The 15,467-nt window shown below is 36.0% G+C and overlaps 1 protein-coding gene across 5 annotated transcripts in view; it reads right to left on the bottom strand.

The window, feature by feature from the left end:
- Pias2 (protein inhibitor of activated STAT 2) overlaps nt 1–15,467 on the bottom strand; it is an 85,401-nt gene that overhangs the window by 3,158 nt on the left and 66,776 nt on the right. For 3 of the 5 annotated variants that reach the window (XM_029471728.2, XM_021150174.2, XM_029471729.2), the window contains exons 12-13: nt 7,399–7,538; nt 2,410–2,447 (exon numbers count right to left, since the gene is read on the bottom strand). In XM_029471728.2, the coding sequence (XP_029327588.1) occupies nt 2,410–2,447; nt 7,399–7,538 (178 nt within the window). The other 2 variants (XM_085833399.1, XM_021150177.2) reach the window with 2 other exon arrangements.

The following is a 15,467-nucleotide window of genomic DNA, read 5'->3' as shown; positions in this document are numbered from 1 at the left end:
TGAAACAAACAATGATGCTGATGAGGAAGAGGCTACATTGGTCTTAAATAAAGAGACTAGAAATTGTTAGATATGTACAACTGATAGCCAAAAGGTCAAATCCTGGTGGGATTCAAAAATAGCAAATTTTCTATTTAAGTGGAAGACAGAATGGACTATTTTACATTCTTTACTGAATACCACACATTCTTAATTAATTGTCTTGAATGTGCAGAACTTGTTTATTGACCATATCATATATATAGGGAAATGTCAAAAATAACTGAAATCAGATCCCACCCACAAATTATGACTCAAATTAAACTAAAAAACTACTTAATAATTGAAACAAAATTGAGTGATTTTTTTTCAAAATCTAGACTCAAACAGACCCTTTGTGAGTCATATTAAGAGTAACAAGCTGAAAGATGGCATTCGATTCCTCTGTAAACAAATATAACATTACTTATAATAATGTCAACATTCATTCTGAATTAGAGGGCGTAAGGCAGCAAATTAGCATGGGATTTTCAGAGAATATTATAAACACAATTTTAATATTTTTGTAATTTTTCTTAACATCCCTCTCTCCAGACATTCGTATTTCAAGTCTTCTTCCATCTGGGTGATTCACATACAAATAAAAACCTGAGTGTAGTAATCTAAAAATGAGGAGGCATTAATATAAGAGCTAAATGGAATCTTATATTTCACTTTAGATGTTTTACATGAGACACAACTGCATTGACTTTAGCACATGTAATATCTAGTGTGACTAAAATATTCAGTTAGACAACAGAAAAAATCAATAAGGATACCTAATGTTATCTATATCTCATTAGATTCTTCTTACAGACAATGAATTATGAACAGTAATTCAAACCTGAGCTATTCACATTACATGATTTTCAGGGTGCATTAAAAGAAGAAAGAAAACAGCTGGAAGATTGAGCTACCTTTTTATTCATTAGTTGGTTGGTTGGTTGACTTTTGTTTTTGTTTTTTTTTGTTTTAAAGACAGGGTCTCACTATGTAGCTCTGGCTGTCCTTGAAGTCACTATGTAGACCAGGCTGACCTTGAACTCCTAGAAATCTGCCAGCCTCTGCCTCCCAAGTGCTTCGATTAAAGGTGTGATCTACTATGTCCGTATGAGGCTTTCAACAAAGAAAGTTACTGGGTTTTTGGACCAGAATGCCACACATGAAGAAATTCAACAGACATTCATAAGAAGCTCTGACAATGTAATTGTCAAATGTTAAAATTTTTTTCTCTAAAATCATGTCAACATTAGCAAAACTGAGGAAGGCCTAGATAACTCCATTGGAATCTGCTGCCATCCATGCTTGGCTTTGCCTGAAACAGAGCACTACATTTTAAAAATGCTACGTGCTGCTAAGGGATCCTTAGACTTAGACTTGGGCTGCTGCCATTTAACTTTACCCTTGGATTCTATAGTCAAGAGAAAAGGCACCATTCTTACCCTCCTACCAAGTTACCAAATAAATCAGCCTCCCTCTAAGCATGTTAAATAAAACTATGAAATAAAAACCATGGATTGCAAGATTTTTTTTCTTTCAAAGCATTGTCCACATGAAAAGCTTGAACAACTTACATTCTAGAAAAATATGTAACTCCCTACAAGGGCTCACTCATAGAACAAAGTCAGGTTAGGGCGAGAAGAAAATGCTTAGAGCACACACATCTTGGGCTCAAATTTCCTGTGCTGTTTGTGCAGCCAGATGCCGATAGTGACATAGGAGGCTCACACTGACCCTGTGGCCAGTCAGTGGTGAAGCTGATGAGACAGGTCAGTTCTTCCATCTCTCCCTAGGTGCCACATCTGTGCCTCAAGTACTTTCTTTTGCTGCTCCACCTTGCCCCTGTCGCTTTCTGTGTTTTGTCTCTGCTGTTAAAGACTGTCACGAAATCCATGCTCACCACGCAGTCTTAAGGTTGGAACTCTGGGATACTCCTAGAATTTCTTTTCTTTGATTGAAAACAGCAATACTGCAACTTTCAATTGAAGCCTTTTCAAAGTGTGACTCTGTCTGTCTTTCAAACAACGTCCAGTCTCAGTCAGTAATGCAAACTGGATGAGCTTTAACTGATGGTTTTATGTAGTGTGGAGTGTGTAAGATCTTAAGTTCTATGCACTTAGTACTGCTTGCACTCCTTCTAACCACTCAAATATTTGTAAGAAATACCAACTGATTATGTTTCATAAAAATAGAAAGTTTAATAAGAGCAATGAATAATAAATTGAACAACAGTAACTTTATTCCCTCAAATGAAATTGTGATATTTATATAGTACTTCCTTTCTAGCCATGAGAATTTACTGTCCTGATTTTATGCAACTGATCATTTTTAGTTAGTATGACATAATCAACAACCAAATACAAATTAGTTGCTTAAATTCAGGATACATACCTGGGGATCAACTGGAATAAGGGAAAGAAAATCCAAACCTAAAACAAAAATGCTTTGTTAATAGTTGTCTCATATTTTGGAGACAAGAATTTATTTCCCAAGATCATTCTGTATTTATAAGCCGAGACATCTGTGGTAATGTTCATTTCACTGCCACAGTGAAGTTCTATCATCATAGCTGGTTATATTGAATGCATCTAAAACCCAAAGACGAATACATTTTTTTGACCAAAACGACTAGAAAAAAATGCTTCCCAACACAACAACTCAAAAGCAGCAGTCCAAAAGTTTTCAGTGCCAGACTACTTAAACCTTAAGTGTTTCTCTTTTGTCACTTAGAGTAAAAACCAGTAAAAATCATAATAATCTTTAGACCATTAAGAAAACAACATACTTAGGTTAAGACACTTTATGTTTATTTTAAAGAAATACACATTAACCTAAAAATACCAATTCTTTAACAGTTATTTACTTCCTCAGGAGCTAGCTGTCTGTGCATCCCCATGTCAGAGTTCTACAGAGCTCTGCACAAAGCAAGCACTTAGGAGCTGCTATTCACCAACAAGTTACTTTAATAGTTAATAGGTCCTCAGCTAATAAAATGCCCTAAACAAAAAAACTCAAATTCTACAACTACATCTTGAAAACTGATACGTGAAAAAGATTTTCTTTGTAAGTACTCAAGTAACAATAAGGTCTACGAAAAAACCTTATCTCTGAAAAGTCTAGCAAAAGTCTTAAAAGTCACCATCTGAAGACTTCCCTGTGTGATCAAAAGCTTTTAAATTATTTTAAGACATTAAAAAAAGGAACTAAATACTTGAGTATAGGCTATTATATTAGGGCAATGTTGTCCAGCATGTGGGATGCAGAGACAGGCAGATCTCTACGAGTTTCAAGCCAGCCAGGGCCACACAGTGAGACCCTGTCAAAAAAAAAAAAGAGAAAAAAGAAAAAAAGAAAAGAGACCAACCAACCAACCAACAAACAAGCCAAAGGTCAATGTCTATTGGATCCCATAAATGCTTATGTTTTCAGCTTGGAACAACCTTCTACCTAACATGCATCGATGCTTTTGCTCTCTTTCCAGTGCTTTGGTTGGTTGGTTGGTTGGTTTCTGGTTACCCTGTGCAGCCCTGGCCTGGGCGTCCTGAAACTTACTCTAGACCAAGCTGGCCTCAACCAGAGATCCACATACCTCTGCCTCCCAAGCACTGGGATTAAAGATGTGCATCATCACTGCCCTGCTCCCATTAACGTTTATATGCTGGCATTTAATATAGCAACCACGTGGAGGGAAAGTCTAATACTTTATCACTATGAAAATAGAGATTAGTAAGAAAGATAATGGACATGTTCAATAAAAACTATAAATAATTTAACTAAAAAATTTAAAGTATCACTATTTCCTTATTTACAAATGAATTTTAGACACTTATCACACAAGCTATAAGCCCTGCAATTTGAAAGGAATTGCTCAATTTCTAAAGCATTTCTAAAAACTTGTTAGCATAATCTGTTACTAGCTACATGATACATCAGTTTAGTCTGATGAACAAAGTAAATCATAATCCACTATTGCAATGATTTATCCATTAAAATGATAACCAGAAGGTAATGTATTTAAATAAGGATAACACTTTAAATTATTCAATCAATCTGTCTGCTTTTAAAACCAATTCAAGCCTGTCTAGCCTTTATATACCTTTTTAAGAGTTTCATAGTCAATGGTTCCACCACTGATCAAGACATCAAGATTTATTGGAATATCATTTAATAAACTGGGTTGATTTTATTCATTGTTGTTTCGCACTAAGTAGTGTAACATTTTTTGTTCATCTTTACAAAGAGCTTCTACTTTTTAAAGACATTTTTAGTATGTAAACATGTGCATGTCCACTCAATGCACATGTGTACAGGTCCCCACAGTGGTCAGAAGAGGGGGCACTGGATACCATAGAGTCACAGTTAAAGGTGCTGGTGAGAAGACTGTATAATTCTCTGGGCCTGGGTCAAGTACTATAAAATAAACTCAGGTCCTTTGCAGGAACCGTAAATGCTCTTAACTAGTGAGTCATCTCATAGATTCAGTTCCTACTTTTTAATCTTTTTTGTTGTTGGTTTGGTTTCATTTGTCAGGCAGGGATTTAGCACAGGCTGACACACTGAACTCACAGACCTCCTGTCCCTGCTTCCTAAGTTCAGGGCTCATATGCAGAAGTCACTATGTCGCCACGTGTAGTGTTGGTTACTCATTCTATTTTAATAATAAGCTAAATAAAAGCTAAAAAAAGCATTACCATTTCAGAAGATGTACCATAAATTCAAACAAATCATTTGAGAATGCTCATTCGTCCCAATGTCTAACTGCTGCCACGTCATGACTCTAAGTAAAGATGTAAGTTTGATAAAATATTCCAACTGTTTCTATACTCTATTATTACAGATCGTACACTGAGGGCCAAGGTCTTCCAATATTACTTATTCCAACCCAGCTTTACAGATGTACTGTGATTCTCTTTGCTGACCTCATGTGTACCAACAAATGTAAAATCTATTTAGAAAAGCTTTTAATTGTTTTTGGTTTGTTTTGCTCTCTCACCCACAGATAACTACATATACTACTAATTATACAATGCCCTAATATGATGTATAAACATTTTTCTAAAGATTGGTTGGAATTTTAGATTGTCTTTCCAGCATCACAAATGCAGACAATTTAAATGTGACTGTTCCTCAGTGAAAACATTGCCATGTATTTCAAAGTTATTCCTGCTGATAAAAGAGTAGGCTACCATCAACATTTGCCATTTAAGTACACTATTTTGCATATGAAATAGTTTCATCGATAGTAAAATTTTACTCCCTTGTTGTTAGCAAAATTATTTTATCATGTTTCAACTGTAACAGTGTATTGATGGGGGTTATATTTTGCCCTCAAGTATTTCAATTAAAAATGCTCTTGACTTTTTTTTTCACTTAAAAAAAAAAAACAGTGCTGTCAGAACTGTAAAAGCCTCAGGCGTTTTAGTGAACACTGATCAGGTTGTGATGGTTAACTTTTAGATGCTCTGTTAGTAACTTGGACTCATTACTTGCTTTTCATCCCCTCTTAGGCACCCACACAATTTTCCTTACTTGAGTCATAAACTTCACAAAGCATAAATGCTACATAGTTAAGTTTGTAGAGGTTTTAGCACTTTGAAATTTTAATCATACAACTTTTAAGCACCATTCACACCTGACAATATGGCACTAACAATAATAAGGCAGACATTTTTTTCTTGAAAGAATCAAGCTCTTTTCCAATACATAAATACAAATTATGTTTTATTTTGTATTCACTGTTGCACAGTATCAGAAGATGCTCCAAGTTGCACTTCGTTATTAATATCATTTCTTCTTTGTTCTCCTGCAGATTCAGAAGATTCAGATTTATGATGTTTAAAAGGAATGTTAGAATCTATGAAAACTGTCTTCTCTCCATTCTTGGTGTTCTACTTTAGTATTACTATAAGATTATTAAATCATCAATACCAAAACTGCACATTATGACTACTTACATAAAAACTATATACCAAATCACTAATTACCAAAAAGTGCATTACAGTAAAACAGAAGTAAAATCTAAACTGCTTAGGTATCTAATTGCTACATAACTTTTAATATTTAGAATTTTTTTCTGAGAGTAATTGTCTCTGCTCTATTTATCAACTGCTAAAAGTTTTTCAGTATTTAAAAACCAGAATATTGGCTTATTTTGGCCATTTGTCAGCCTTAAATATAAGTATGATCTCTGTAAGCTTAAGTTAATTTTATAAAATATAAAGTTCAGGCACATTTAAGACACACAACACACAAAAAAACAAAACAATACAAAGCAAAAAAAATCTTTCATTTATACTCAAAATCAGAATATACACTCTCCCACATTAAAAAAGCATTCAAATTCTCATAATTTGAAAACTTAGTAGGACTAGTGATTCATATTTTTTTTTCTGATTTACTGCTAAATAGTTACTTTAGTAAAAAGAAATGTTCACTAACTTTTTTCCAAGCCTTTTAATTGAGAGTCTTAAGTCAATTCTTTAGAAATATCTGTTTCTAACACACATGAAGATGATGGTCATTTACCCAACAACTTAGCAAAAGTTACAACAACATATGACTGCTGAGAATTTGGTCCTGAAACAATGAGCCCTCACTGCTATCCTTAGTAGAGTCCTTGCACACAATGACTATGTGATCAATGTGTTCTGACTGGGGTTAGCTAGTTTCACGAAGAAGATGAAAATACAAAATCACAAATTATACATAAAACAAACATATGCTAGTCTTAAATGTCCCTCTGTGTGTGTTAAGATATTTTCAGTGGGTATATTATTTTTAGTGTACTCTTTTCCACTACATTTTATTCAAATAAAACTAAATTCAAGAGGCAAGACTACATAGGCATAGGTAATATAACTAGCAATTACTTTTAAAAGTATATATTTTATTCAAAGCATAAGCACTGTGCTTACAATCTTAAGAAGGGCAAGAATAGAAATAAACTGCAGATCAAAATCAACTTCCAGAAAACAGAAGGGAAATGTATTAAATTAAAATGATTCGTAGGTAGAAGTCAGGAATAGATGATGTATTGGTCCCCACTTTGCTCAGACTTGGATTGATGAGAAATAGGAAAAGAAAACAGACTTCTGAGGAAACTGTCCCATAGCAATGAAGCTTCCAAAAAAAAAAAAGCCTCAGTGCAAATTCTCTACCATTCTATAAAAATTCCCCACTAAAACTCTTGTATCTCCTAGTATCAGAAATCTGTAGTCTCATTAATTAAAATTAAAATAACAGAATATGAAATGCTAAGACAGTAATACTTCATACGAAGCTTTGAAAATTCTTTTAGCACTTGCATTCAAAATTAGATATACTTGTTCGACCGATTAAGATTACAAAGACTGCAACTAAAACACACAAAGCGCTACATACCTGGCAAATCTGAGGACATGCTTGACACTGGCGTGTGGTGGAATGGTACTGAGTAGTCTGTTAATGAAGGTGGGATAGCAGCAGCATCAACTGAAGTCACACTGGGCACCCTTACAGAAGATGGCTGATACATGAGAACCCTGTTTTAAATAGTACGGGAAATGATCTGGCTGTTAGTTCACATGAGAGAAGAGCTGAACCACTGGGCATTCTCAGACATGTGTTCACTAAGTCTCACTGCAAGTCTATGGCAACCACTCACTACACACCTCTATATCTAATCCTTTCTAACAGCCTTCAATCTAGCATGACCTCATCTGCTTCTCAATACTAGCTGTTGGCACAGGAGCAAGATGGAGTTAGAATATACCGTAAAGCAGCACTTCTCAACTTCTGGGTCGTGACACTTTCACAAGGGTCACATATCCAGGTAAACTGCATATCAGGTACTTACATTATAATTCATATCAGTAGTAAAAGTACAGTTACAAAGTAGCAACAAAAATTTTTCAGGTGGGGGACATCACAATGCGAAGAATTGTATCAAAGGGTCACAGCATTAGTGAGTGGGAACCACTGCTGTAAAGGAATACTTTAATTCACAAATAGAAATATACATTACTTATATGTTATGCTAATGTACACATACATATATGGATGATAATTTATATATAAAGAAATTTGAGACTAAAATGGAGAGCTGTCACGGTTTAACTGCTGGGGACAGGGGTACATGCTTTTAATCCCAGCATTTCCTAACAGTATGATTTACATAGTGAGTTCCACAGCAGCCAGAACCACACAGTGAGATCCTGTCTCAAAAAAAAAAAAAAACAAAAAACAAAAAACAAAACAAAATGAAAGGTTTTTAAAAAGAACACTTATATAAAGCTACTAACACCAGCTCAATCAGTCTCTGCAATTACAAATCCAATTGGAAATATAGGAATGATCTGAACAAAATTAATCAGTCCTAAAGCTAATCAGCCTGGTGATTCAACAATACAATCAGAAATTAGGACAAGATAACCAATCCACAGGATTTAAAATCTTTATGGTATTCAGAAATAAAAATGCTAGCTCCCATGACATACTACCTACTCTTCTAAGATGACTTATACCTTTGAAATGAGCTATTCAGGCTACTACAATTACAAATCAAGCACACAGCAAATATCTTACAGTTTGTTTTATATAAAAAATATGTGAATACTATATAATTAAGACTATAATTCCAAGAAAAAACACACATACCTAAGAATTGAGCATATGTTTGAAAGGCTGGGTTTAAAGAGAGATTTCACACTCATATGTAGCAGACTTTTTCTTAGCTTAGGAAACTAGTACTTTGTAAGATAAATATTTTCACATATTTAAGGAACTAAGCAACATTATGGACTGTTTATATTGGGAATGAATATCTTAGTAACAAGTAATGAGATGCAGAAAGAGAGCAAAATATTCAAGTTGGCCTCCCACACCTGCCAATCAACACCAAACTCATCGAGTATGAGGATGAAGACTGTATAATTCTCTGGGCCTGGAATGTACCACTGTAGGGAGAGAGCCTGCCTGGCATGGATGAGGCCTTGGCTTCAACCTGCAACACCACACCAAACTAGACTTGGTGAAAAAGTCTGCAATCCTAGCACTAGCAGTGTCTGAGAGGCAGAGACATCAGAAAGATTCAAGGTCAATTCTTCACCAAACAAACAAAAGAACCAAGGGGGGCTGAGGGGTGGGTAAGGAGGTAGGGACAAAAGAGAGGATCATGAAGAAGGGAAAGGAAAAGTTCAACTTCCTTAGAAACCCAAGAACCACTGTGCCAAGGCAGAACTAGAATGGTAATGAGGGCATCTAGACATCATCTCCATGGCTGCAACACGCGCTTATCATACTTGCTTAACAAATAGACATTTCTACAATCTTGACTTAATGTCGAAGTCTTAAATAATCAGAATCCAGTTAGGCTCAAGGGTCCTTCTAAAACTAGCTTGTACTGTTACATGAAGACACTAAAAAATGCCTAGCTGCTATTCCACATCATTTATAAAAACAAGAGATACTGGAAATGTAGAAAACAAAGTTGTCTTCAGTATACATGCATGACTGGACTGCCACTTAAGACAATGCCAAAAAGTAGATAATAAGGTCAGGATTCAGACGTCTTAGATTAAACACTGACCAGGGTAGGATGTCTAGGGAATACAATATGCTTATGAAAGTACATAAACCTGGAGTGCTGGTTAGTTTTTGTCCACTTCACACAAACTAGGGTGATCTGGGCAGAGAGAACCTCACCCAAGCATCCATCACACTGACCAGTGGGCCACTTTCTTCACTAACAACTGATATGGGGCGGACAAGTCCACTGTGGGCAACGCCATCCCTGGGCAAGTGATCCTGGGTTTTATAAGAAAGCAAGATGTTACTCATGGCTTATACCGTGGACCATAAGTCAGTAAGCAGTACTCCTCCATGGATTCCGCTCAGTTCCTACCTTGAGTTTTCTGTTGTGATTTCCAACAATGGACTGTATTAGAGAACTGCAAGCTGAAACAAACCCTATCTTCCCAAGCTACTTTTAGTCATGGTGTTTTCTTACTGTGTTATTGCTGTGACAGAGCAGACCAGGCCGTGTGTCACTGGAAGAATTATGGAGACATCTGAACTCTGGGCTGGAAAAGCCATTGCCTACTCTGAGTTTCAGTGGCTGCTGCCGTGTAGAAGCTCAGAAGATAGGAACATTTACAATATAGATAATGCAGACCTGGCTTGTGAAGTTTCAGAGGAAAGTCTCAAAGTACCTAAAAGACTTAATCGGGGCCATTCAATTTGGGGAATTAAAAATCCTGCCTCAGCTGGACTGAAAAATCAGTGATGACTGGCCAGAGTTCTGCATCCAAGAAATGAAACCTTTCCTTTCCTAGAACAATAGATGCTGGTTAGCTAAAGCTGAGAAATTAACAGTGATTAAGAAGATACCAGCATCACCAAGGATTGTAAATCTGGCAATATTTTCTCAGGATCAGCTTTTTGTCCCGGAGGGTTGAGACTATATCTCATGCTTGCAGTTGAACTACCCAGGTAGTACTGGAGGCAAGAGGGTGCCACAGAGAGCAGCTGAGGTTGGGCACCATGTGGCATGCATGGTTGGAGTTACTGAAAGGGAGCTAGGCTGTTGAAGGCACAGCCCAATTGCAATGGAAAAGTTCAGCATTTTGGAGATGCTAGTACCATGCAACAACTGTCAAGAACAGCAGTCGGTGTGCAGTGGAGAGGTCTGAGTTTATGAAACAAGTTGTGTGTGCTGTAGAGGACAGAGCTGGAGAAGTGAAGGCCTTTAGAGCTAAATCAGGAATCTCAGATGTCTGACACTGAAAATGGTTTTATTTTGATTTGAATGAACTATGCCCTAGTCATTCCCTATTGTACATCCCTACAGTAACACCTAATTAATGTATACCTATTCCATTTTTCCCATGCCAAAAAGATTGAGTTAAATACACAAAAATACGAAAACCTAATGGGCACCCCTATTAGCAAATCATTAAAATCTCATTAAAGATGGCTGATGTTAAAGAATTCAGGCTGATTAATTCCTGTTGCTTGACCTTTGCCAACTATCATTATAAACCCAACTTGCTAGCTAGGCAGGATCATATAGGCCTGCAGTCCTAAGAGTAAAAAGCCATCCTTGGCTAGCAATATATTAAGTTTGAAACAAAACTGTGTACTATATGAGACCATGTAAAAAAAAAACAAAAACAAAACACAAAACAAAAAAAAAACCCAGGAGAGATATGTATTTATAGACATGAATTAGAAATTCCACAGAGAAATGAAAATGAGTATGTCACCTTCAAGTAATGGTATAAAATTCTGATACTAAAATTTAATAAAACTATTTTTTAATTTTTAAAATGTACTACTAAACTCCTCATAGGATTCATATATACATACATGTATATGCACATATTAAGCAAATGTACTTGTTCTAAATGTTCATAAGTTTATAATATAAAAGTAAATTGCCAGAATGTTGTTATATAGTAAGCATTAGTATTTTAGATCATGTTTTATACCAGAAATAATATAGAAATCATTTGGGGTCCAGATCTAAGTGTCTGAAAACTAGTTAACAGTTATCATTCACATACTTGGAAGATCGCTCTGGGTTCCCACTCTGATCACAGGAGCAGAAGAGATTGGAATTGTCAGCAATACCAACCAAGAGACAAACACATTGAATCCTTTTACTGTTTGCTCCCTACTTCTGGAGCATCATCAACAACAACAAAGCAGCAGCCATGTGGGCCCTTAAGAGCTGGGAAGGAGCGTAAAGTTAGTGTAAAGTTCTCCATGGGCTTATGTTCCAGACAGGAGTTAGAAAGCTGCCTTCAAAGGGCTGTGGCTCACATTACTATCAAAATGCTGACAGTAATTCTCTCTACGTGAGAAGTGCTTCACTTGCTTCTTGGTTCTCTGAAAAAAAAATACTTAAAATTTTTACTAAAACTAAAGTACACCTCTTAAAAGTTAAATGGCTTGTGTGATTCTTGCTGTTTAAGTTACAGTAAGTTCTCCAATTTGTCATTCTCTATTCTTCATTTGCTTACTCTCTCCCTTAAATCAGCAGTTAAAAACCTAAAACTTCCAGACACTGCGCTCTTAGAAAATAAATGATGAGAAAGAAAACACTGAAAGCAGAAGAGCTGGCAAGGACCAAGGAAGGTGTCTCTGGCAACACTGAAGGTGTCAACCACAGCAGAAACTGACACCAGGGCCTGCTGACAGAGGGCGTCTACTCTGACTTAATAGAAAATAATTTAAGAAAATGTGTTTAAGAGATTGTTTCAAGTGTATGAGTGTGCTGCTTGCATGTTAAATATACACACAGTGCCTGGTGACCATGGGGGCCAGAAGAGGCCATCACAACAGGTGCAAGTGGAGTTACGGACAGTCGTGAGCCAACATGTGGGTGCTAGGGACAGAACCTAGGTCCCCTGTAACAGCAATAAGGTGCTCTAAACCACTAAGACATTTCTCTCCAGCTCTCAGAAAATGAGATTTTAACACAAAACATCAACTATCAGTAGTCAGTAAGTTTTCCCATCTACCTTTCTTCTACTGGTCCAAACTCTGTTAATCGTCACACGAAGGAAAAAAATTCCAGCCAGTTAATATTTTAAGAATCAGAATAATTGTGACAGTCTCTTTCTTGGCTTCATACTGTCAGTCCTGACACCCACCTGTCCATCACATCCTAAGCTCCACTAGTCACTCTCCTGCTAAATCTTCCTGGCTGTATTCAAGAGCATTTCTCAGTGACCAGCACTGGCTAACAGGCTGAGTACAGTCACATACCCTAAGTGGACAAAATGATAGGGTATGAGTGCTAGACACTGTTCCTCCCGAGGCTGTCTAATATGAACTCGTTTGAGCAGTGAGCCCATCATCATTTAGTGAATCCAGACACTTAAAAGACATTGACATTTCTATCAGGAGAAATTTATTGAATACTTTCAAAGCATCTATTAGGAAAACTAGGTAATTGTCCTTCTGACAAAATCATTTTATCAATGTAGTTTCCAATACTAAAGAGCTTGGAGAATGAACTCTACTTAGCTGTAGTGAATGTCACTTTAATAATAATTGCTAGCTTCATAAGACTCATCTTAGAATTCTCATTTGTATCTCTGTATGTTCATTTTTGTTTTTTATGCAAATGTGGTTCAGGTATTAAGGATTATTTCAACTTTATGGAAACAGCCAAGTGGCTAAAATTTACAAAGACTTTTAGAGTACAAGCTTTATTTTTCTCAAGTATTCTTTTTTTTTTTTAAAGATTTATTTATTTATTATATGTAAGTACACTGTAGCTGTCTTCAGACACTCCAGAAGAGGGAGTCAGATCTCGTTACGGATGGTTGTGAGCCACCATGTGGGTGCTGGGATTTGAACTCTGGACCTTTGGAAGAGCAGTCGGGTGCTCTTACCCACTGAGCCATCTCTCCAGCCCCTTCTCAAGTATTCTTAATACTTGAAAAAAGTATTAATTTTGTAAAAGTATTAATACAAAATTAAAAAATTTATTCAAGTATTCTTGATATTAGTACAATTTCCACCTTATATTTAGCAGTGTTCTTCTTTTCAATCTATATAAAGAGTTTTAATATCTACCTCCTTTGTATGTATCCTCAAGTATAAACTCTCTCCATTCTTCTGATGCTGTAGTCCATTTGAACTTTTGTCACATAATAATGTGTGCACCACTCCACCAGTTTTTTTTTTTTTTTTTTTTTTTTTTTTTGGTTTTTCGAGACAGGGTTTCTCTGAATAGCCCTGGCTGTCCTGGAACTCACTTTGTAGACCAGGCTGGCCTTGAACTCAGAAATCCGCCTGCCTCTGCCTCCCGAGTGCTGGGATTAAAGGCGTGCGCCACCATGCCCGGCTCACTCCACCAGTTTTATCTCATTCTCATGGATTGGTTGACAGAGTGCAGGACACACATAGAAGATCCTTGTAGGATGACAGGGGGCACTATCTACAGTTACTTCAGTTTGAGTCAGCATCACTGTTTAATTCTCAGCACACATGAAATGACTTCTAACACCTGCAACTCACCTTTCCTCATATTCTAAAACGGTTTCTGGAACTATGGGTAATGTCCGCAAAGGATTGACAGGAAAAGGTTCTGAGTAACAACTGAAATGTTAATTTGTAATTGAATGCATAATGAATTCAAGGTGTCTTTGGCAACACTGACCCATGCTGCCCAGCCAGGTGACTTCATTTAACCCTGAGATCCTAACAGACATGTGCAGAGTTTACAATGCACATGCAGTTACACTATGTTACCTGATGCCACCTTAAACACCGTGGCTCGAATTCATCCTATTGTGACCTGCTATGTCTACTGTGCTTATGTAATAGGAATATAGAATTTAATTAAGGAAAATAAAACTTCATTTTTACAGCACCATTCTTCAGTATGTAAGTATCAAATTAAAACCTCTTTGAATAGTACTGCATTACAATGTTTGACTTCAAATATTTCTTTTAGAGTGGCTCATTTGAGGTGCATTTAAAAAAAAAATCATTAAATGGATGTTAGAGTTAAGGTTAGGAAAAAATTTCCAACCATTTTTGGTGTTCTTTAACATACTTATCTAATTTTGTACTATGTATTTATGTGAATGGGTACTTTAGAACTAATATGTTCTATATCCAGCAATATTAAACATTTATCCAAATTTAATGTATGTATATGCTCTCTTGTGTGTCAATGGAGGCCAGAAGTGGTCACCGTGGCATATTTCTCAATCACTTTTCTATCTTATTTTTTAAGACAGACTCTATCACTGAACCTGGAGCTCACTGATCCCACGAGACTAGATGGCCTCCTAGCCTCTGGGATCTGCCTGCCTATGCCTCCAGAATCACCACTGGGGTCAGATGCACACACAGGTCAGACTTTATATGGGTGGTGGGGACCTAAATTCAGATGCTGCACACTCTTGTAGGGAAATCACTTTACTCACTGAGCAATCTTCTTAGCCACCCACTTAATTCTTTTTATGTAAATATAGGCACAATTATTTCATTAGAATGCAGTATTTCCACTTTTAGTAAATAGTAAATTATGTATAATAAAACACTGTTTCTGAAAGTATATGATTTATTATCATCAGTAAATGTTCAATTTGTATACTTAGTTCATATTCCTGGGATCACAAAAAAAATTTCTCAGACAAAAGCTGATCATGAATAGAAAAAGTCTGAAATTCTGTTATAATACTGAAACATTTAATTATATTTAATATGATAAAGTAAAAATCTAGAATATTTAAGCATCCACTATCTTGATTTTACACTTCACTAAGCAGTTCAAAATTGTATCTTCACTTGTTTATCATTTCATTTTCAGAAATATTAAACAAATTGTCTCAAACAGCAATAACCAGCATGTAGGAAAAAAAAAAAACCCTAAAATACTTTTCTTACTTTCTGACACTAAAAATAAAAAATTATTCTAATTAAATAGGTAATAGAAAATATAAGCCCAT

This window comes from Mus caroli, unplaced genomic scaffold (assembly GCF_978045245.1).
Source record: "Mus caroli unplaced genomic scaffold, Mus_caroli_1 scaffold_19, whole genome shotgun sequence".
NCBI lineage: Eukaryota > Metazoa > Chordata > Mammalia > Rodentia > Muridae > Mus > Mus caroli.
This window is presented reverse-complemented; position numbering and strand designations above follow the sequence as displayed.